This window comes from Takifugu rubripes, chromosome 20 (assembly GCF_901000725.2).
Source record: "Takifugu rubripes chromosome 20, fTakRub1.2, whole genome shotgun sequence".
Classification (NCBI taxonomy): domain Eukaryota; kingdom Metazoa; phylum Chordata; class Actinopteri; order Tetraodontiformes; family Tetraodontidae; genus Takifugu; species Takifugu rubripes.
In genome coordinates, this window is record NC_042304.1 from 5,981,166 (window position 1) to 6,004,436 (window position 23,271).

The 23,271-nt window shown below is 48.3% G+C and overlaps 2 protein-coding genes across 5 annotated transcripts; both read right to left on the minus strand.

The window, feature by feature from the left end:
- Positions 1-635: 635 nt before the first annotated feature.
- On the minus strand, positions 636-4,921 carry hsd17b7 (hydroxysteroid (17-beta) dehydrogenase 7). 2 transcript variants are annotated; one of them, XM_003974090.2, is made up of 9 exons: positions 4,826-4,921; positions 3,602-3,808; positions 3,057-3,149; positions 2,857-2,974; positions 2,234-2,428; positions 2,036-2,149; positions 1,900-1,956; positions 1,713-1,811; positions 636-1,627 (listed from the first exon to the last, which is right to left on the minus strand). In XM_003974090.2, exons 1-9 carry the CDS (start codon positions 4,858-4,860, stop codon positions 1,517-1,519), a joined length of 1,029 nt encoding a protein of 342 aa, XP_003974139.2. In that variant the 5' UTR covers positions 4,861-4,921; the 3' UTR covers positions 636-1,516. The 2 variants fall into 2 exon arrangements, with proteins under 2 accessions (XP_003974139.2, XP_029683692.1); XM_029827832.1 differs by lacking the exon at positions 1,900-1,956.
- A 102-nt stretch (positions 4,922-5,023) lies between these two features.
- ddr2a (discoidin domain receptor tyrosine kinase 2a) lies at positions 5,024-22,932 on the minus strand. 3 transcript variants are annotated; one of them, XM_029828687.1, is made up of 17 exons: positions 22,809-22,932; positions 16,353-16,457; positions 11,873-11,975; positions 11,291-11,522; positions 11,025-11,172; positions 10,710-10,812; positions 9,916-10,099; positions 9,597-9,837; positions 9,280-9,345; positions 8,679-8,815; positions 8,385-8,595; positions 7,392-7,624; positions 7,187-7,314; positions 6,911-7,108; positions 6,605-6,839; positions 6,317-6,466; positions 5,024-6,244 (listed from the first exon to the last, which is right to left on the minus strand). In XM_029828687.1, the coding sequence occupies exons 2-17, from the start codon at positions 16,429-16,431 to the stop codon at positions 6,122-6,124; spliced, it is 2,571 nt and encodes an 856-aa protein (XP_029684547.1). In that variant the 5' UTR covers positions 16,432-16,457; positions 22,809-22,932; the 3' UTR covers positions 5,024-6,121. The 3 variants fall into 3 exon arrangements, with proteins under 3 accessions (XP_029684547.1, XP_029684548.1, XP_029684549.1); XM_029828688.1 differs by having other exon boundaries at positions 6,122-6,244; positions 8,679-8,812; XM_029828689.1 differs by having other exon boundaries at positions 6,122-6,244; positions 8,385-8,544.
- Between the last annotated feature and the right edge of the window lie 339 nt (positions 22,933-23,271).

Below are 23,271 nucleotides of genomic sequence, written 5' to 3' on the forward strand. Positions count from 1 at the left end.
AATGATGTGGAACAAAAGGCCGATACAATGCACGTTTCTAAAGCAAAAAGCACACCTCCACTCTCCAATCAATCATCCAAGTTATGAATGTAACCATTAAGGTAGGTGGTAAAGTCAAACAGTGCATTATCAATAAAAGAGTGTTAAACCAAAGTAGTGCGACTGCAACTGCCACACTGAGTCCTACAGGGAGCGCTGTTTTTGAGCACTTTATGTCAGTTGTGTGGTCAAATGGAACACACTGATTTAAAACAGATTATCAGTTGATCTGCTGCCATATAATAAAAGCAGTGCTGTCATCTTGAGTCCTTTGGTCATTATTAATTAAGTCTATGTTAAAAGTTCAGCTGGGTTAATCGCTCATTGCATTTAGGATTTTTGAATTTATATTTGTGCCTTCTGGCATGACAGTTGTGTTTTATCTGTTTACTGGCTTCAACAAAGTTCTAAGCCGTGCATTTTATTTAGAACTTGCTTTGGTATGAGATGATTGACGATGATTAGTTTTGGTGAAGGCTCCGAGCGGGCAGAAATAGTTGGCTGTGAAACGTTATACACAGGACGTACTTACAGGACGTAAGAAATATATCTACCAGGGTGCAACTGGGACAAAAATCCATCCCCAGCATTTCCCAGCTGTCTCGCCATTATGATGCAGAATAGCTTCAGTCCCTCACGGTCTCAACGTGCGTGTTTTTAGTATTTTACGCTTTTAAATGTTTCATTTCGTTCTGCATCTAGGTTTTTTTCGCACATATTGTGTCACTTACACACTCAGGTCACACGACAGGTTGAGGCGTGGTGTTCGTTTGAACTTCACTGTTTCTCATTTACTCCCAGTGTACATATTGTTCAAGGACAGAGCTGACAGCAGCGATTCCTCTCTGCTTCGCTTCGTCTCACGTTACTGCCCCGGATGGTGCTGGAGGGCTCCAACAACATAACACCAGACAGACTGTCCCTCAGGCTCACACCCTTGCCAGCAGGTTTTATCACCGCACACTGAAAGAAATGACGTCTCCAGTGAACCAAGCCATGCTAGATGCCTATGTGCTCATGGTGCTGGTCATGGGGACATTTTTCCTCTATTTCTGTGGGATGGTGTGGGCTTTTTGCAACCCCAAGCTGAGCGGTGCTGAGGAGGAGTGTGGGACCGACAGACGGGTGGTGGAGTCCACTTTACGACCGTCTGCGGCAGAGGAGCTCACACAGTCTACTTTTGTGAAGTTTTGGGACGATACTGTGTGAAGAGGATACTCTATTAGAGTGAACAGCATTTTACTGAGAGGATCCTGGGATTACAGAGCAGATCTGAAAGTGGCCCCTCCTGGAACGTGGACTTTCCACCTGCAAACATTGTATTGTTCTTCTGATTTACACCGAAATGACGAGGCAAAATAATGCATTCATAGTGACTGTGCTGATCAGGCGATTATGGTGCAGACACAGGTGTGTGTGTGTGTGTGTGTGTGTGTGTGTGTGTGTGGGTGGGTGGTGCTGATGCTGATAACAGTAATCACAGGACTGTGATGTCTGAGGATGAATTGTTCAGAGTCTTCTTCACTTCAATTTCGAGTTGGAGCAGTTTCTCAAACAAAACCTCTGACATGTGGAGATCAACATCCATCTACAAAGCCGAGCAGAAGACACGGAACTCGTTAGGACATATTGTGCAGCGGAGTTGATCTTTAACGGTGAGGATTCCTCAGTACCTTCCTTGGTTGGGTGTAGTTCTTGCCTAGACCCGATGTCGAGCTCTGGTACTTGGCTTGAGGGTCTAATGATTCAGGTTGTTGTTTAAACAGCCAGAGCTAGAAGAAAAGGCATCACTTGGTTCAGATTGTCCAACATTGTATAGTGGTGTAGAGCGGAAAGTATTTTTTAAATTATTTTACCAACCAAGGCTTCAGCTCCATTGTAGGGTGTCAATGTGAAAGTGTTGGTTAAAATTCTTATCTGTTATTGTGAGAGAAAATTGATCAAATAAAGATTAATTGATTAATTTAATAGAGAATCGTTTTATCTTTGCACTCACGAGCCAAAAGAGCGGCATGAGCAGGGTCCAGAGGAAGGGTGGGAAGAAAGGGAGGATGCCATAGGTCAGACTGGTCATCACAAAACCAGGACAAGTAACAGATGAGTACAACCCCTGGAACCCAGAGATGAAGCAGAACCGATCTCGTAAAAACGAGAGGCCACAAAAGGGCACACACGTGAGGGGGGTGTGACCGACCTGTTTGTTGTAGTGGGTGTTGAGCGCCAGGCTGAGCAGGTCACAGGCATATTTAGAGGAGCTGTAAGGTTGAGTTCCCCTCCGATGCTGGATGTCATCCACGCTAAATGCTGACGGATGAGCATTACTGGAGGAGGTCCAGATCAACTGGGAGGTGAGGCCCGCGTGGCACAGGATTGGTTCCAGCTCCCTGATCTGGGTCGGAACGCAGGGAACCAAAGCTTGATACTCCCATTCAGCAAGTTTCAGTTATGAATGAGGACCGAATCCTGCCCCCCCCCCCCTTTTATTTTACTGTTGCAAACTTGTGAAAGAAAACGGCAACAATTTAGCTTAACAATTTAAGCGTAAACATAATGTCCATTAGAACCCCAAAATAGTGGATTGGCTAATATAATAATTAGTCAAGCGGTTATTGTTTTAAGATCCAATTCCAAACCCCAGATGTCTTTTGAACTGTGTCCTCAGCAGCTTCCTGGCTGGAACATCTCATTAATTGTTAATGTTGAGCGTGACTGGCTGATAAAGCAAACAACTGCATTTGCCTGACCAAGCGTAGAGCTGCGGTATGCACTTTTTTTATCCGCATTAAGCAGAATTTTACACAGATCACCGTGACTCACGAGCAGAAAATGACCAAAGAGGTTGGTCATGAATATTTCCTGCAGGCCGTCGGCAGTGACCCGGTCCTCCTGCGTCAGGATGCCACCGCCGCCGGTGGCAAACATAGTGACGATGCGGCTGCAATTAAGACGACAGAGACGATTGAGGGGTAAAGAAGCATGATAGAAGCAAAATAGTAAAAAAAAAACATCCAATTTACCTGGAGAAGAGACCTCTGAAAAAGGCTTTCACATCAAAATGTGGGTTTGGCATGATGCCTGCGTTCAGGTAGAGAAAGTCCAGCCGGTTGTACCTGCAGAACAAAACGGTCCACTTTTATTATCACTAAAGGTTGGACTGGTTGAGCTCATAATGCTGAGTAGAAGCTTTCATCAAAACTTGCCATGGCAGGACGGGGTTGTAAATGGGGACAACAAATAAATTAACTCTTGACTCTTAGTGTAATTTGGGTTCTCAGATTCATTTATGATTGACCAGATATGTCCTATTAGGGACAGGATGTTACAGTTTGGTTTTCCACTTCATCTGTGTTATTGTTATTAGGTATGGTAAAGGTCACTATTCAGAGGTAAGAGGGACTGAACTGAAAACAATTTGTAAGGCTAAAGTTTGTCGTGTAAGATGGCAAAGGTACGTTTGTTTAAAGATTTAAACCTCTCTGAATGGAAAACATCAGGCTGTTTTATTTCAAAATAATAAGTATAACATGCAGATTCTTCCTACATTAGATGAACTGCATCCCACCTGCGTTTGACCTCCTGTGCAGCCCCGATGACGGAGGAGACGCTGCTGGTGTCCATCTGCACGAGGGTCACATGGGCCGTGGGGTGCGAGGCGAGGAGCGCCGCGCGAGCGTCCCGGGCTCGCTGCACGTCCCTGCAGGCGAGACACAGCTGGAGACCCTCGGGGTCGTGTGAGAGGAGACGCTCACACAGCGCCAGGCCGATGCCACTGCAGGGAAACACACGGACGGGGATGCACGATGTCCGTAAACATGAAACATATAGGGCCATAAATGCAGTTCTATGTAGTCTGTTACAATGGAGACACTTTACAGAGACCCAGAGTCAGACCCAGAACCAGCAGCAGCAGCAGTAAAACAGGGAGTAACAGGGAGAAACCTTGAGCAGGGTGAGATGACTGGGGAGGTAACGGATGAGGTGAAATGGAGGCACGGGGAGGACAGAAGGTGTACACTTGCCTAAATAAAACCTGCTGACACTAACTATTAGTTGAATTACATTTTAGGGGAAGTCTTTTGTATAAAATTTCACAGGAGATCTCATTTGGAACATTGGGATGTAATCCACCACTTTTATCTGGGCTTCCAAATGAAAACACGAGTGTTCTACGATTCATTTATTTCTGTGGATTTCTGTTCATAGCGTGGCTGACCAGGCAGTAGTAGTTATGTAGAGGTTACAATTTGTTTCCTCTGTGCTGTTGCATTTCAATCAAATACCTCTGCTTCATGATACTTACTCGACCAAAAGATCTGTCGGTCAAAATACTCTGTAAATGTGTTTGAGTTCAACTGGGTCTATAACAAAGGACTCAGATGACTGTCAAACGTGGAGGTGGTTCATCGCCTGTTGCATTGAAGAAAAATTAAATGAAATAGTGAAGACCAGCAAAATCTTCAGGAAAACCTACAGTCATCAGTCAGAAGGTTCCAAGGTTGCATGTTTCAAAAGGTCCGTGGTTGGAAACACACATAATCGGAGCTCAGTGTGAAGATATGAACTGTACACGTGTGTATCAATCTTGAAGACGTATCGAAAAGCATATCTTTAAAAAATCAGCAATTTGTGCAAGAGCAACTTTTAAAATGATTTTTTTTTCCACAAACGGCCCAAAAACCATATCGATTTTACAATATCTTTGCCTCATGAATGGATCAGCAGCTTTTGATGCTGACAGTAGAATTGAATAAATGCTAAACATCATAGTTAAAGCAACAACCATTACCTGCTTGCTCCTGTCACCAAAATCACCTTGGTCATCTTTCCTGCAAACTGAGCACAAGCAGGATCCCTGAAACCTGAGGTATCCCTCGACCTTGCTCCCGTGTTGTGATTGGACAACACATTTAACAGCCAGCCAATGAAAGGCTGATGCAGTCAGCTCAGATTAGGCACCGCCCACACAGTAGCCGCCACTCATGAATTATGTAGAGGGATAGAACTCCCCGTTTAAGTTTTATTTTATATCAATATACAACATTAGGTACAACAGGTACAAAAACATTCTCACAGGAAATAAACAGAGAAGTACAAATAGGTGAAAGTTGTCTGAATCATTCATTCATTATAACACTGGATATAGTGTGAGAAGACTGGTACAATTATTTGAGTCTTTGCTAATGAAACATGGATAAAAAATGAGAGATAACAGACTTGTGTGTTGTTTATGTGGGACAAAGGGATCAGATAAAAGTCCATAAAACCACTGAAGCAGTGACACACAGAGTTATACATAGAAATATGTTATAAAGGTGAAGCACCTACCAATAACCACGACCCGTAGACTCGTAACCACTCTGAACCAAACTATCGTGGGTGCACCAACTCCACTTCTCCAATTAAATCAAATTAATTTAGGCCAAACATTCGCTCAACACCTGACTGACACATATTTTATCAAATGATGCTCCAGTAACAGTTTTCAGTATTAAAAAAGCTTTTAGAGCAGATTTTAGATCCGGAAATGTGTGCAAAAGTGAAAGGAGGGAGTCATTAACAACACTGCAAAGAAAGTCAACAACATATGAACAAACCAAAACGAGACAAACACAAATGTCAATATAAATATTAATACAAAATATTTCTGTTGAGATTCGGTTGAAAACAGTCTCAGCTCTTTTTTTTTTTTTTTGAGTTTCTGGGAGAAACTGTCATACTTGAAATATAAGAAAAATGTGATGCTACATTCAAGCAGTCAATAAAAAAAAGTCCAACGCTGCAACATGGGGACATCTGTTGAAAAACACAGGAAAAACAAAAAAAAATGTTCTAAAAAGTGCCAAATGTCACCTGCTACATGTCGCCGGCAAACCCTGATCGTGTTTCTGAGTGGGGTTCAGGGTTGGGGGACTACGGAGAATACCTGGTTTGTTCTAAAGTATCCTGGTTGTCCATCTCTGTGGTGTGTTTCTTAATTCTTCAGGTGGAGCTCGGACGTAAACCCCGCCCCGGTGGTGAATAACGCTTCACTCCTGATATCCACAGTTGCTTCTGGGATCAGTCTCAAACGTCGCTCCTGCTGCTATTCCAAAAGGGCTCTGTGTATTTCCTGGAAGGAGGGACGTTCCTTTGTGTTCCTCCTCCAGCAGCTCAGCATCATCTTGTAGAGAGAGTCTGGACACAGCCCCGGCTGGGGAAGGTAGATCTGCGGGACCGGAGAGCGAGATGAGTGCCGAAGACGAACACCAACATTATTGTATCTGCCAACAACACTCACCTGACGTTTCTGGTCCCTGAAGAACTCGCCGGTGTTTTCTATCACCTGCTCGTCCGTGAGCTGAGAGTATGGCTGCTCCTTGCAGAAGTTCAGTATCTCCCACAGGGTCACCCCAAAAGCCCACACGTCGCTGGCTGTGGTAAACTTGCCCTGTGGGACAAAAAACAGCAATAAGCGCACTCCCAACCCACAAACACACCCACCCACCCACCCACACACACACACACACACACACACACACACACACACACACACACACCCCAGCTGCATTCCGTCTCCCGCACATACCAGCAAGATGCTCTCCCATGACATCCAGCGTATGGGCAGTACCGCCCTCCCCTGGATTCGATAGTAGTCTCCGCTGTACAGATTTCTGCTCATGCCGAAGTCAGCGATTTTTATAGTGAAGTTTTTGCCCACCAGACAATTACGTGTTGCCAGGTCTCGATGGACGAAGTTCAAGGAGGAGAGGTACTTCATCCCTGAGGCTATCTGAGCCGCCATGTAGCACAGATTACTGAAGCTAGGGAGGAGAAGGACGCAGTCAGAGGATTAACCCAAACATGTGCGGTTACTGGGAAAGGAAGGTCTCACCTCACGGTAGGTGCGTTGCTTATCAGAGCAAGTTGTCCCTCTGGCTCGTGGCGAGACAGGAACTGGTTGAGGTCTCCGTTCTCCATGTACTCCGTGATCATACAGAGAGGGTCGCTGCAGATGCACACAGCCAGCAGCCGAATGATGTTGGGGTCCTTCAAACGCGACATGATCTTTATCTCTTTCAGGAAATCGCTCCTGTGTGGTCAGAGAACGTTACTCAGCACAGTGTGACACTCATATTTTCGGTTCACACGTATTTCCAGCTTTAGGCACCTTGCATTTTTGTTGGCGTCCGACCGGAGCATCTTCACAGCCACTAAGACCAGCTGGTCTTCAGGGACGTCGAATAAAAACTCTTTATCCATGAACTTTTGCATTCCCTCTGCTTCACACAGGTGGACCTGAGGGACAGAAGATAGGAAAGAAAATAAAGCAACTGTTTCTAAAACTAAAGGAATGCTGTAGCAGCCCCGCTAACCTCTCCAAACTGGCCTTCCCCCAGCTTCTCTTTAAATGTCAGCATCTTGCGTGGAAACTCCTCCACAGCAACGTCCTTCCCTGACAACAGGTCCATGGTCAACGCAGGGATGGCATACGTGTTGCTCCCGGTCACTCCCTGCAGGTTGACGACGTCAGCCTCTGCATAGTGAGGGACTCCATCTTGGGCTACAGTAGCGGTGGTGGATTTAGAGGCAGCAGCGCTGGTAGAAGCTGGAACATCACACAAACTGCAAACTGAGTTTACTGGTGTAGGTGGGCGCCTAGGTGGTGTAGGTGTGTGTCTATAGGTGGTGTAGGTGTGTCTAGGTGGTGTAGGTGTGTCTAGGTGGTGTTGGTGTGTGTCTATAGGTGGTGTAGGTGTGTCTGGGTGGTGTTGGTGTGTCTAGGTGGTGTAGGTGTGTCTAGGTGGTGTTGATGTGTGTCTGGGTGGTGTTGGTGTGTCTAGGTGGTGTAGGTGTGTCTAGGTGGTGTAGGTGTGTGGGTAGATATGTGCCTATTAGTGTAGGTGTGTGTCTAGGTGGTGTTGGTGTGTGCCTAGGTAGTGTAGGTGTGTGTCTGGGTGGTGTAGGTGTGTGTCTAGATGGTCTAGGTGTGTGTCTGGGTGGTGTAGGTGTGTGTCTAGATGGTCTAGGTGTGTGTCTGGGTGGTGTAGGTGTGTGTCTAGGTGGTCTAGGTGTGTGTTTAGGTGGTGTAGGTGTGTGCCTAGGTGGTGTAGGTGTGTGTCTGGGTGGTGTAGGTGTGTGTCTAGGTGGTCTAGGTGTGTGTCTAGGTGGTGTAGGTGTGTGTCTAGATGGTCTAGGTGTGTGTCTAGGTGGTGGAGATGTGTGTCTGGGTGGTGTAGGTGTGTGTCTAGATGGTCTAGGTGTGTGTCTGGGTGGTGTAGGTGTGTGTCTGGGTGGTGTAGGTGTGTGTCTAGATGGTCTAGGTGTGTGTCTAGGTGGTGTAGGTGTGGTTGTAGGTGCGTGCCTACCGGCCTCTTCTGAAGTCTGGGCAAACTCTGGCAGCTTGCTGATGAAGCGCGACGGCTCCTGGTAGTCAGAACCCAGGGGGAAGATGCGTTCGTAGGGGGAGTTGGACTCCTGCTCACTGGCAGCACTCGACTGGTTGTGATTGTAGACGAACGTCTCACTCTGTATTGACAGACTAGTGATTAGCTCATCATCCAGCATCCTGCGAGAGGCCTGGAATAAAAGCAGGTGTGGGGGAGGGGTTAAAGAATCAGATCTGACCAGCACCTGCGACATGATCCTGCACATGAGCTCACCTTCTCCAGCATCTTCTGCCACACCTGTCTCCACAGCATGATGACAATAATAGCCACCAGGATGAAGATGATGGCCACCAAGCAACCAATCAGAATGCGGGTGTTACTGTCATCCACCTTGTGGGTGGGGTCATCTTCTGGGGAGGGAAGAGTTGAGCGGCTGTGAGTGTGGGCTTAGTTAAGTTACGCACGTGCAAAATAAGATCTATCATTGAAAGCAGCACAGTTTCAGTTTATTGTAGGAATCTCACCTTTATAAGATTAGAATCTATTTGCCTCCTGTTTTCCTGCACAACTGAGACTATTAACTGTGTGTTCTAATGTTTAAATGGATAGTTCCACTTCCTTTTCATTATTTCTTATCGTGCATGTATGTGAGTGTTCATGTACATTCCATACAGTGAGGACCAAAGTACGAATGTTTACCTGCAACATATGGATATCTGTGTCTGGTCCTCACGACCTTAAATTAGGGTTAAAGGCTAGGGTTTGTTTTAAGATGAAGGTTTAGATTAGAAGATTAGGGTAGCGGCTAGGACATTAAACTGTGATGTTTTGTGTGTTGATGTGTGTGTTCGTGCCTGTGTGTTAGATGACTGACCTGGTGGTATGTTGGGTGGAAGTCCTGCCTTGGGTGGAGCCAGTGTTGTGTTGTACATGGCTGTATCTGAAAGTTCAGGCAGCACAGAGACGATTCAGTACTCACGAGACCTCAGCTCCAACATCTTAGTCTCAGTCACAGAGCACCAATTACAACACAAAAATAACCTCTTCTGACACCATAAACTGGTCACCTGTTATATTTTTTAAATTAAGATTATTATATACTGGAAATTCAGGTGCTTTAACATTATGTACACAGGAAGCTACATCCCATCTTTGCAACCAGCCCGTGTTCCACTCTCCGTTGGCCTCTACCTGACTGAAAGGTGATCTCACTGAACAGCATCCAGGTGTCAGCAAAGTAGAACTGGCACTTGATGGCACTGGCCATGTGATTGGCTAAGCTGACAGTGACAAAACGGGCGCTGGGGTTCTCCTCGTCCACCGCGGGACTGAAGAGCAGGGGTGAGGGTTCCCAGTCCGATTCGGAGCGGAAGTGACACAACACCTGGCGGAAGGCCTTGACGTGGTGGGAGAACATGTTGCTGCAGTGAACCTGAGTGAAGACAAAAGTCAGGGTTTTACTCGGGCATCGATCATGCCTGCTGTTGCTTCCCATTATGAGCAGACTCACTTTCATGGTGGTGAAGTTTCGAATGCGGTCGAACTCAAACATGATTTCCACATAACCGCCAGGGAAGCTCTCGTTGCTCCAGCCCACATAGTCATAGCCCGGCCAGGCCTTGTAGACGTGGCTGCTTGTAAAATCATCCAGACCAAAGACTCCATCGGTTAGCTGACCCAAACCCTCGGTCATGCTGGGAAGCAGAAGGAAAAAGAGACGCTGAAATCCACCACCAAGTCCCACCATTGGACGATTCCACCATCGGACACTAGGTGGCAGCAGTGCCATCACAATTTATTGCTTCGTTGAAGAAGCCAGCAACCGTCAGGGGACATTATTCACCACCCAAACACCAGTGTTTACAAAAGACAAATCCATTACAAGGTTTGAACTGGTTGACTCAGATATTCCCATGATCGTCACCATGACCCACACACAGACACACACACACCACTGTCATTCACCATGGCGACCAGATGACAATGCGAGAGGGAAAAAGTACAGAAAGAGGATTGGACCACAACGATGAAGCTAGGACATAAGCACACACACACATTCTTCTACCTCTATCATGGTGAGCACTTTAATCAACATAATGCTCCTTACTCACCCTAACCTAAATCCAGTTTAAGCCTCAACCTTAAAACCATGTATGAACCATCAAACAGTCCTTTGAAGTTGTGAGGACCAGCCAAAATGTCCACACTTCCCCAAAATGTCCTCACTTTGCTAGCAGAATGGGGATTTTGGAACTCAATAGGTGGCAAGTGCAAGAACACAGACGCATGCAGTCACATATTCACCTGTGGGTGACAGCCCCATCGTAGACCGAGTCGTTGACATAAACAGGAAATGAAGGCAAGTTCATCTGCTCCCCCGCTGGAGCGTTGTAGGACACCAGCCCATCTGAAACACCAAGGAAACTGCATAGTTTTACAAGATGGACCTCGAATGTTTGAAAAACGAACACACTGCAGCATTTTTAGTGCAGAATCTAAACCAGACAAAGTCTAACGACCTGGTCAGGATTGTAAAACAAGCCAGAGGTTTTAAAACCATCAAGTTTTCACCTATAAAAAAGAGTCGAACAAAACATTCTGTAACGTCTCGTGTTTTACCGAGCCATTCGCAGCCGTACAGCTCCACCCTCATGCAGACGTTCATGGAGTGATCCGTGACGGGCATGAAGCGCACGAAGCGAGCGATGATGGGCGGCTCCAGGTCCTTGAGCACAATGTCGTAGGTGTTCCTGTTCCCTTCGATCACCTGCAGGTAAGACAAACGCCGATGAAGGAGAAGCCCACGATGGGCTGTAAAATATGACCTGAAGGCAACAGAACCGATGGTTGTGTGAAGGTCGGGTCTGACTGTTGCACGGACTGACCTGCTCGCCCTGCCGGTTCCTCCACGAGATCCAGCGGCTCCCGTCGCGGCTGTACTTGATCTTGTACATCTGGGCGAACTCGTTACCGATTCCTCCGGCGTGTCGGCCCTGCGTGCCCACGAGGGTGATGAAGTGCAGGGAGCGCAGGTCGATCTGGAGGAACTCCTTCAGGTTGTCCGGCTCCACTGTTATCTCTGGACACCACGCGCCATCGCCCTCCTCGAAGTCCAACCTGGGGGTGACAGAGACGAGAGTGAGGACCCGACGGTGGAGCAAAGGTGCGCTGATTCAAGAATTCCAGGAGGGAAGTGCAAGTGAGGGCAGCGGGTGGATTTAAGCATCTCCAGGCTGTCATTAGAACATGGTGATGACAGCTTACATGGTTAAATCATCCCCAACTGTTCATTTAGGACGAGACGCTGACAGTGGGGGAGGGAATGAATACAGTAGGAGGGATGGGGAAATGCATGACATCACCACTCTCTCTCTCTCTCTCTCTCTCTCTCTCACACACACACACACACACTGTCAAGGCAAAGATGCTATGAGGGTGTGTGAGTGGTTGTGTGTGTGGGGGGCTACCTGCCGTATCGAGCAGCCGTGGATTCAGACCACTGACTGGAAGCAGAGATGTCCTCGTCCTGTATCTGTCCTCCGGACATGCCCAGAGGATAGCGACACACACCTGGAACACAGCAACATAAACCCACTTTAGCTCAACTCAGCTGCTATGGGTCATGGAGGTCACCGCTTGACAGGCAGAGATACACCCCGGACACGTCACCAGCCCGTCACAGGACGCACAGACCATTCACACACACACACACACACACTCACACACACACACACACACACACACACACACACACACGCACTGCAAGTGAATGAGTTTTCACTCTACAGAATACAGTTTGTCAGGTTGTTCATCAGGTTCGAATGACCATAGTGTGTTTTCTGTTTCCCATAAATCTGTGCTAGCACCTCTGCTAGCTAAAGTTAGCTGGACTGGCTGTCAAACACGACGCCGCTCACACTTCGGTCGCACCAGCGCCAAGATCCCAAGCCCGACATTTACCAGATGCTTCCAGGGGCAGTGATCTCTCTCTCTCTCTCTCTCTCTCTCTCTCACACACACACACACACACACGCACACACACGGAGAGTATCCAAGTGCCTGTTACCAACAATGTTTGGGATGGCAGAGACTGCAAATCATTTCAATAAAGAAACCACATCTTATGTGCACCCGGGGTGTGTAGCTGTTGTGATGTGTGTGTGTGTGTGTGTGAGTGAGTGAGTGAGTGTGGTAAAACTGTCTAGATTGAATCCATCACGACGCCCCCGCTGTGGTCAGTGGAAGCCCACCACCTCCTCCCTCTCCTCTGTTCTCCTGCTCGTCCTCCTGCTCCTGTGTGGTCCCCCCACCTCCTCATTTTCCTTCTCTTTGGCGGCGAGAGGGGAGCAACTCCAACAACGTGATTCAGACCATCTTTCATTAAGTCTCCTTGGTGAACCCGGGGCGCCGCGCCCCTGGCTGTGAATGAACGCACTGATTCGTGCGCTCTTCCGTCTCGTGCGATCCGCAGGGCTGGGCTGATCTTCTGTTTTGGCCAAACACTGATAACTCTGCCTGACAGGAAGTGACCTCCGCTCTGCCTCATTTATGAAAGAGCCTTTGGACGGGCCACATTTCTGCGCGGCGTTTGAAGGAGCCTCCGTCAGACCGCCAGCCCGACTCCTTGTCTCGCAGAAAAAGCTTTGAGAAGACGCCAGCAGCAGCAGCAGAGCTTCTCCCTCCATCCTCGTGATTCTCTCCTCTTCTCTTGAGGTCCTGCAAATATTTTCTTAAAGGTCAAGACATGGAAACCTCTGAATCACCGCTGGTGTAATACAACCACACAGACGCACGCGTGGCCTTCGCCTTGGCAGCGTTGCGGCGACAGACACGGGGAAAAACTCTTCCAGATGTCCCGATCGGCCTCTTCCGTTGTTTACACTTGCCCTCCAAACCATCTTCCGTTCTTCGGCACATCGACAGTGTTCGTGATTAAATTATGAAAACTGTCCACCAGATAATGGATCACTCAGTTTTTAGAGAGAGCGATTTTCTTCAATTTGGGGCGGCCGGCTGAAATTTGTGTGCACATTTTGTGAAATTGGTTGGTGTTTCTGGGAGACACCAGAGGCAAAATACAATCCTGGTAGTGTCCTGACGATCTAGCAGCATTAGCCTTTAGCTCCGGTGAACACTCTGATATTTATGTTGACGCCTGTTGTCCAGTTGTTCCTGGTCGCCGTGGAAACAATGCATTGTCACCATCTCACAGCAAGTGGCCGTAACTGATGACAACAGCGGCCGTTATTACCCTGTAACCACATCCTCAGCAGACAGTGATGGCTACCAGTGCACCCTACCGGACGTACGGCGGCTCTTCCAAATGTTGGTTTTTGCCCTGTTTATTTATCCGCCCGACCCACTCAGAGGTGACCCGCGGGGTCGTTTTTGGACACAGCCTCACAGTTACCCACATTTCACACAAACATCAATATTTGGCCACAGCTTCTAAAAATATCACCCCTGGAAAAAAAAAAGAAAAGAAAAGAAATGGTGGAAAAATACCAGCCTTGTGTGGCGGCGGAACAGAGAGGGAGCGAGGCGGAGAAGCGGGGGCCAGAGCCTCTCTCACCTCTGGGCTTTTACCGCACCCTGGCTACTGAAAGGCCGGTTTGTTCTGTGGTGTTTGCTGAGGAGCCACTGGCTCCAAACACACACGCACGCGCGCGCACACACACACACACACACACACCGTCGTACTGTGAAGCCACTCAGGATGACGCTCACATCTGCTACGTATCTGTCAGTCCAGGCAGTTTCAGTAAGACTAATAACGTTCCCGTAAGCAGATGCTGAAATCGCAGCTGCAAATTTAAATAAAATAAATAGAGAATTGCAACGCACTCTTCCCTCGGGTGCTTCATCACTCAGCGCACAGCTTGAATCTCCGGAAGGCGACGGGGAACGTTCAAAGATGGCGGCGGTGCCGCAGGACCTTCACATCTTATGGGCTGTACCTAAATGTGGCCCGACTTCCGATCCGCTGCTGCTAATTCTGCCGGGTTTTTAGCTTTGGACCATGAGTGTGAGGCTGCAGCGCTGCGGACGATGCTGCTGCTGAGTCCTGCACAGGTAGCAACCACAGCTCAGACGTGCCAAACCAGAGGCCTGTCTGATGGCAGCGTACGGGCCACAGGTGAGTCACAGCGACGCGGCTGCTGTGGGTGTGTGAGGGCTAATTCAGGATTTCACCCCCTCTCTGTGGGCCTGGTTTGAAAAGGGATGAAAGATAAATAAGTTCGCTGCCAACAAATTAAATGATTTAAAATTCCACTCAAATGTAGGCTATAAATAGGCTTCAGCGCTAATGTCAGCATGCAGAAATATCTATGCTAGCTCCTATTAGCTAGCAAGATGGAAACCTTATTGCTGTTTATGAACTCTGTTCTAAAGAAAGGCAAATAATTTGCTGATATTCAACCACTCGTGTCCACACTTCCTCTCCTCCATGGTGAAGTAAAGTTCGCCCACTCGCTGAGTAAAATGGGAAAGACAGAGAGCGTATAACTCCATTGCTTGGGAATTTTAAACAGGGGAAAATTGGCATCGCTCGCCATTTGAGTTCTAGTTAAATTCAGCCATGGATATTACCGGATTGTGAAAAAATGGAAAAAAAAAAAAAAGGGACCTTCTCCTGGATGCAGCAGGAAGCAGAATTCAAGGTGAGCAGATGTAGAGTTGAGCGAGTGGTCTCAAGAAAACTGGAAGGTTTATTTTTAACTGGTGGTGGTTTTGATGGGAAGGTCTCCCAGGAGGAAGATTAATGAAACCTTTTCCCCAACGGTGAACCTGCTGAACCCCAACTGTAATCAGAGGCACAAACATTGTTTCCATGACTTACGAGTGGTCAAAACCTGGGAAACACACACACACACACACACACACACACACACATGCACACACACACACACACACACACACACACACACACACAGTGCCTGTTTCAATGGACTTTCCTGCTGTCAGAATGTCTGGTATGCATTAGCCACAGACTCCAGTGGGATAGCTGAATCTACAGTAAGCGTGTGCACACAAACACACACACACACACACACACACACACACACACACGAAAAGACAATGAGAAGTCAAGCTTGCAGAAGAGGATACTCAGATCTGTAATTGGAGTGGAGAAGATCTTGTTTGTCTTCCCCGTGGGTGGAGGGGTCAGCACGGCAGCTCTTGACACATGTTTACACACACACACACACACACACACACACACGAATTTAAGCAGCATTTGACTCCTCTATAAACTCCAGGTTGTCCTTTAAAGCTCTGTTAGCTTTGGCATGGACGAGGAGCGAATCACAAACAGGGAGACGGAGACCGGAGGAGCAAATCTGAGCCTGATGGGTCTCGGTGTGGCGCGCTCAATTGTGACTTGCGAAATGGTCTTTCCTTGTATTGCCGGTTCAAAAGTGTCCCGTCGTCAGCTTGCCTTGGCTGACCTCCATCCCGGAGGGCAGGAAAGCCCCCGTCAGCCTCGTGTTTGTCCTTCTTTTTCAATTGTGCTCGGAAACGGTCGGCCTTCCGAGCGCAGCGGGAGTGGAGGATGTGGAAGTGACGGGACATTTTTGTTTGGTTTGGTTTTTTCCCCCCTTTTTCTCCGGAGCACGCTGCATGGGAACCGCTCCGCAGAGCCGCCGTATTAACTGCTGTTCGGTGCAAGTCCGTCATTATCCTTTCAGCAACGGAGAAAACTCGGCTTGACGACAGCAGCCCGAGACTCGGCTGGTAAACAGCTGCCAGCTCCGGGTTTTTACTGGCAAATATCTGATATAATTTTAACAATAACCCCAAAACCTGGTTCTGGTCCCTGCCTGGAAGTGGCCAGTCCAGAACAGCTGGAGGATCCGGGACCGTCCCACCCCGCCGATGCTACAGCACAGTAACAGAAAACGGAGGCGGCGTTCCGAGAGTCGCCATGCGGTTGGAGTAACAGACCTGGGTTGACCTGCGACCTCGCCGCTGCCAACAGGTGAAGGACCAGCAGGAGGAGGTGAAGATGCCGCAGGTGCTTCATCCCAAACACGGACACAGGATTCCAATCTGCAAGGCAGGGAAGGCATATTTAGCATTTTCACTTCGGCATTCCCACTTCAGAGGTTTGTGTTTGTATCGTGCTGCTTTTCCTCACAAATAATCTCACTTTTTCCTGGTGTTTTTGTTCGACTGTTGTATTCTTGGGAACCAAGCGTGGACACGCAAGTGGAAAATGGAGCTTAATTGTATTTATTCCATCCCAATCAACGGCACACTTACTGGCGCATGGGATTTCCATTTATGTCCCGCTTTATCCATTAAAGTCAGACGGCGGACGTATTTCACAGAGGCAGGAGAGTCCGATTTCGTAAGCTGCTAAAAATGGCTTTTAAATGTCGAATTTTACGTAATGTAGGAACAAATGATGGGACCAATCGTCAACGGGGGAGGGGAAACTGGTGCGGAGTCACAGACGTGACCTCAGAGCGCCGAGCGGCCACCATCACTGGCCGCACGCATACACACACACACACACACACACACACACACACATACACACACACACACATACACACACACACACACACACACATACACACACACACACACATACACACACACACCTGGTCAGGACCAGTTTAGAGTAGCAACAACAGGACTCAAAGGTGTTCGTGCTGGTTTTATTACCCATTGAGCAAAAAGCACCACTCCATATTTATGTGGCCATGACTCCAGTGGCATTCTGGGTATTTTTTATTGCAGCCGCTCAAAGTCTGTCACATAACTGAGGTCAGTTTTATTGTTCACAGTGTTTCAAAAAAACCAAAAACAGCGCAGCAAATGGGACTGAATGTCACTGAAGCGGGCTTGTCTGGACCCATTATAGATCTGTGCCGTTCCAGGACCGTGTGGCTCGGTTTAGTCGCCCTGTCCCTGAATCCAAGCTCGATGTTTGTCTGGTGGCTTTGGGATTATCCAGGTTTCTGAAGGTCAGGCCTGGAAATTGGAAATGGGCACGTCAGAAATCTCTGGAGTCGCCAGCTGAGTCTCCCGTGCGCTCCCATAAAAGCCGTCCCTCATAAAAACGCCCCAATAAGCCGATCCTGGCGTTTAACGAACTTTGTGACGCTTCATTACGGAATGACTCGGCTCTTTCATTGTGCCTCCACACATAATCCCGGCGCTCCCGGACTTCCATTTCCTGCCGTTTCGGGTTGCAGCCACCTTCCACCGAGACCCCGCAGAGCCAAACCTCCTCTGGCTTTTCGTGGCTAATGAAACGCAAACACCTGACGGCCCGGGAGCATCGGGAAGGGAAACCCGAGCTTTGGGGTCGGGGAATGTGAAGGCCGTGTGTGCTGGAGCAGGAAGAGCGCTGATCTGGGGACACTAACAGTCCCGGCCAGGACTCCTAACTAGGACCAGAGGCTGCCAAAAATATTAAATTTGCACTTTAATTTGGGATTAAAATGCCTTGAAAAGTGATGATTTGGTTGTGTTTAGCCTTCTCCTTCCCTGCCTTTTAGATTTTATCAATCAAAATCAACTAATCGAATGTGAATTCATGGGCAGTCAAACTGCAGTAAAGTCGATTTTGCTGGAATGAAAACACGAGCAGTACCGGTAAATCCAAGGGGGGGGGAAGTGGAGACGGAGGAACACAAAAACGGACCAGCTGAGCAAACCCGGGACCGGTGAATTAAATCCTGTCGCTCCTCAGAGACGGAGCGGGAGAGTTACAAGAGATCTGGGTCACACAAACGTCCCCACCTGGCCAACGCCTCTGGAAAGTATGGAGCATCGATCCGTAGACCCTCTGTTTGTGTGTTAGGGCTCAGACAGGGTGGGGAGAGGAAGACTCATGTGGGGGGCTTATCAACCAGATTCCTGTCCTAATCCCTATGAGACAGGAAGTGAGAGCTTCAAGGTAGACGTGTAGAGATGCTAACTGGGATCAGCTTCTTATTTAAGATACATTATACTACTTTATGTCGATTTCAAAACCACAGCATTTTTTTAGCCTCATTGTGTTTTATCAGGAAATAAAAATCATTCACATGCTAACGGCCTCAAGAACAACAGGTATATAATGTTAAAGTGCCTGCATGTAACAATATTGACTTTAGCATTTAGCTTAGCTCACAGAGCTAACAAACAGAAAAGGGTTTCTGATTTCCTGCCTTACGCAAACGTTAGCGATAGCATCACGCCACGGCAGCAGAACTCACATTATCAAACTAAAACAACCTCAGGTCCAGCAAGACTTTAAAAAGCTTTCAGGAAAGAGAAAATAAAGTAAACCTAAGCTAAGAGAGTGCAAAGAAAACAAAACAACTTAGAGTAGAAGCACTCGGGTGCAGCAGAGTGTTTTCCAGTCAAAGAGGATTCAGATGTGAGAGCAAATCCACTATATACGATGAGATTATTCAAACTCAAAAGAGACAAGATTTTCTCATGTTGCTGAATTGCTTGAGATCATGTTGCCTCACGGGTGCAGGGAAGACCTGGTAAGTGATCTAGATACTAGAAGTATCTATATATCCGCTCCTTTCTCTCTTGTTTCAGACATTTTTATCAGCCTCGGCTGAACTCATTTGTAATCTCCCTGACACTGGTCTGTTCCATTCTGTCCCTCAGGCCATCTAACAAACACACACTGCAGGAAGAGGTTGGGCTTACACCCGCCTCATTAGGGTGCAGGCAGCCCGGCTGGCTTTAATGTGTGACTCGCAGGGGCTGATTATATGTCCAGGAAGCATCTGTAGCATCTGTGCAGGTTTGATGGAGCAGTTGTTGATGATTGAAACGGAGGGCCTTGTAAAAGCTGCAGTCCTGAGGGTTCTGGCAGTTTGTTGGCTGGGAACATGTTCTAGTTCTGGCATTTTGGGGGGGGGGGCGGGTTGCTTTTTTATTTTATAAAAAAAAAAAGCATTAAATGAACAAATAAGTTGCTGGTTACAACAGCACTAAGTGACACACATACAGCCGCTCGGCATATTTATAGAGCAACATTGGCTCGAATGGGACACTTAAAGGGATATCTGACACATATAAGCAAACCAAAAGGTGACATTTAAAAAAAACAAACAGGAGAACGTTCCTGAACAGAGATTATTCACATCTATTTTGGCTCTTGCAGCCCATAAATCTGAGCTGCTTGTTGGCATACAGCTACACTCTTTTTTTAAAAATGAAACAGATATTGACTGACGATTTCCAGGTCTGCGCGACTCACAAAAACAGACCTCGACCCCCCTCCCCGGGCCCCCACCCCGGCAGCTACGCTTCCTCCAACCTCACTGCTGAACTCAGGAGTTCTTCTCGTCCTCTGGCAGAACTCCCTCATCACAAGGAGGACAGCGGTTTTATTTTGTTTTCCCAGGCTTCTTGTTTGTGGACCTAATCAGATTTTTGGTGGAAGGGTCAGACGCACGCTCTTGAAAGACCTCGGTACACCGCCGGGCCCTGCACCCCGAGACACTGTGGAAAGTCAACACCTGGCTCTGTTCCCCGCCCCGGTCACACAGCCGTGTCAACACTTGCGGTACAACATGAGAGGAGGGAGCAGCCAGAGGAGGTGAGAGGGTCACGGAGCGCTGAACACCTCGGGAGAGAAACATTTTGTGATCTCCACTTCATTTAAAGGCAAATGCATCATTTTAATATTAAAACCAACCTTCCGTGCGGCCTGACTGACGCCTCAGGAACTGAATTTTATGCTTCGAGTCCACAAAGGCTGGACGGCGTGCCAGTTTTTAGCTGAGTTTATATCCGACTGTCTGGATTTTAAGTATTTATTGGGAGAAATGCGGACACGTGTGATAAACAGCGGTTCCTGACATCCTCTTTAGCATGACAATATTCAAACCTTAACAGCAAAGTTTTGCTAGGCTAAACCTGAAGCCATATTTTATGGATATGCATCCACAGTTATAGGAGGATTTGGGGGGGGGGTCCATGCCTGACTGCAACACAGCCTCTACGCACCACATGTGCTCCCTATTAGCGCCTTCTAATTCGCCCACACGGCATCACATTTTATTCTATTTTGATGGGGAATGCACGAGGGCCGCATCGCGCTCCCTAACCAGTTCCAGGTGGAGCGGCGTAAACACGCAGGCAGTAACCGGGCGCACATGCGATCCCACACGCAGCAAATGTTCCGCCCCGCTGAGAAAACAACGCTCTATTGTGTGGGCGATACCTGGGCAGAAGAGCTCCCCACACCTGCAGTAACCAGGGTATTTTACGGTTTTGCTCTGTGAGCGTCGGATCGACGGTGACGTGTGGTTGGTGAGGATCGGCCGAGGTCTTGGTGCCTTCAGGTACCCTGAGGACAGTGGTGAGGTGCTCGTAAAAGCCCCCAGCTGATGGGGGGGTGGCAGAAAAGTGAGGAACCAGCAGAGAGGAGGCCTGCAGATCTAACAAACTCATTTCACACACAGAGAAAAAGGTTCTTTATCTCTTATGTAAGGACATTAGACCCAAAGTTTCCCCGTTTTCTTTGACTGGAAATCCACTTTGACTGAATATCCCCCTAAACTTTACAGCCACACTGCCGGGATTGGAAAAGCACCAGCTGATGCCAAGATTTGTTTCCATTCCCTTCATGAGTTTGTGCATTCAGACGAGTGGTTTTACATTTCGGGAGAAAGACCAACACCTGCGATCTCCAAAGAATTGAATTGAATTCCGGCCCGGCTCCATCCCACGACCCTAATGATGTATTAAACACTTAATATATCCTCCAAAACATCAGCGTTGCTAGCTAAGAGGTCAAGCAGGACTCATTAATCCATCTTCCCAAAGATATAAAGATAAGTTCGTGTGACATTTGTTCTCAGGAGCTCAATCATTTAAACGGGCAATAAAACAAAATCACTTTAAGGGGGAATGCGTTTCTTTTTTCCACAGAGGAGTGGGAAACCAGCAGCTGACACCGGGCCGCTTCTCATCTGGTTTTAATATCAAGTAGTTGCTCTGGCGCTCGCTGCAAATGTGGAGCTAGTTTCGGCGAGGCGAGCGTTTGACGTCCCCGAGCGCTGGATCCTTCTGCAGATCCGCTTGTGAGGCTTTTGTTTTCATCACATTCTTCTACTGCCGATGCTTGAAATAAAAAGGAACCCAGACGACAAATAGCACCAGCAAAACCTTGGCCTCTTCTTTCATTCCTGGTATTTTTTTTTTTACGTGGGTGGGATGCCAACGGCTGCCTGCAGCGCGTCCTGAGGTCCTTCTGATGTTCAAATACGACCTCAGAGCTGCCCCGAAAGCCTGTAATTATGCCGAAGCCGAGAGGCTGCAAGGTGGACAGACACTGAGCCGAAGACGAGCGCGGACGAACCCGGGAACCTCGCCGCTGCAGGAGCCAGGGCTCAGACTCCACAGGAGTCGAGGCGGGGAAACCGGTAACCCGATCGGCCTCAAATGGTGGGCGAGCCGGGTGCTGGTGTGGCCGGGGTCAGGGGTCAAGCATGAGCAGGACCCAAAGTCAACAGTGGGATATATTTATAACAGATTACAGCGTGCACTCGGGAACCGAAGCAGCGGGCCCTCCCCGGAGGAGCATCCACGTGACAACACCTCGGAGCGATCGGCACCAGGTCCGAGAGAGCAAGAATCATCAATAACGCCGAGTGTGTCCTCAGTAATCCCCGCGTTGGCCCCTGACTTCCTCGCACAGCTTTTATCTTCCTTTCACTCCGTCTCCTCCATCACTGCTTTGTTTCTCTCACTTTTGAGCTGCACAAAGAAACGAGCAGCTGGAGCGACTGTGAGTGACAGTAGAACAGTAGTCCTGCAGGTTTTTACAGGAACGACGTGTGTATTTCAGGTCAAAGGTGACCTCGGGTTCGCCCACGGTAGTTCTGACCTTTTTCAATAAAAAAACTGTGCTTTTATAATCTGTTTTTGTTGGATTATAAAGCTAATTAATATTCTTGCACACTCTCACAGACGACCCCAGCACTTCAACTTCTGAAACTATTATTCTGCTGATCTCCTAAACTCTCCTCGCTGTAGAACGTCTGTTCCGATAGCACACGGCTTCAACCAGGGAGAACAGAGGCCTCAGTGTGGACATCCATCACCCACATACCACAGCTGGGTACCGACAGGTCGCCGGTGACAGTTTCGCTGTTTTACCATTAGGTTATCTCCGTTGAAGGTGTCAGCCAGACTACAGTAACTTTATTCCCCTTGTTATGGAGAACGGAGCAGGATCCAACAGAAGACGAGGTTTCACTAAGACATGAAACTGTCATGTCCTCTGCGTCCATCTGCAGCAGCTTCTGTCTGTTGGTGCTGCAGAGGCGCTGCATCGCTGCCCCCACGGCTCCTCTCTGCTGGACAAAGCGCTCAACCGGGGCACAAAGAGAAAGAAAGAGGTGTAAAGAGAGCTGGGGGGGGTTGACTTACTTTCTAAGATGTTCTGTCCCCTCGGATCATTTGTTCGAAGACGACTGCAAGTTATTCCAGTGTGAGTCGAGGCTGTTCAAACTTTGTCTGCCTCTGTCAGCCTTCACCGCAGCTCACTGGGCTGATGTAAGACACCGCTGTGGCAGAGAGAGAGAGCGGGAGGGAGGGAGAGAGAGAGAGAGAGAGAGGGAGGGAGAGAGAGAGGGAGGGAGGGAGGGAGAGAGGGAGGGAGATAGGGAGAGAGAGAGGGAGGGAGGGAGAGAGAGAGAGGGAGAGGGAGGGAGGGAGAGAGAGGGAGAGGGAGGGAGGGAGAGAGAGAGGGAGGGAGAGAGGGAGGGAGGGAGAGAGGGAGGGAGATAGGGAGAGAGAGAGGGAGGGAGGGAGAGAGGGAGAGAGGGAGAGAGGGAGGGAGAGAGAGAGGGAGGGAGGGAGGGAGGGAGGGAGGGAGAGAGGGAGGGAGAGA

What these genes read in the sequence shown, in the direction of transcription:
- hsd17b7 (XM_003974090.2), bottom strand. Translation starts at nt 4,860, where the DNA reads ATGACCAAGGTGATTTTGGTGACAGGAGCAAGCAG. An exon ending in TCTTTGGTCATTTTCTGCTC is followed by an intron (nt 2,429 to 2,856) that starts GTGAGTCACGGT and finishes GTTCCGACCCAG; the next exon opens with ATCAGGGAGCTGGAACCAAT. An exon ending in TCATGCCGCTCTTTTGGCTC is followed by an intron (nt 1,957 to 2,035) that starts GTGAGTGCAAAG and finishes TCACAATAACAG; the next exon opens with ATAAGAATTTTAACCAACAC.
- ddr2a (XM_029828687.1), bottom strand. Translation starts at nt 16,431, where the DNA reads ATGAAGCACCTGCGGCATCTTCACCTCCTCCTGCTGGTCCTTCACCTG. An exon ending in ACGGCTGCTCGATACGGCAG is followed by an intron (nt 11,523 to 11,872) that starts GTAGCCCCCCAC and finishes TGTCACCCCCAG; the next exon opens with GTTGGACTTCGAGGAGGGCG. An exon ending in GATGGGGCTGTCACCCACAG is followed by an intron (nt 10,100 to 10,709) that starts GTGAATATGTGA and finishes TCTGCTTCCCAG; the next exon opens with CATGACCGAGGGTTTGGGTC.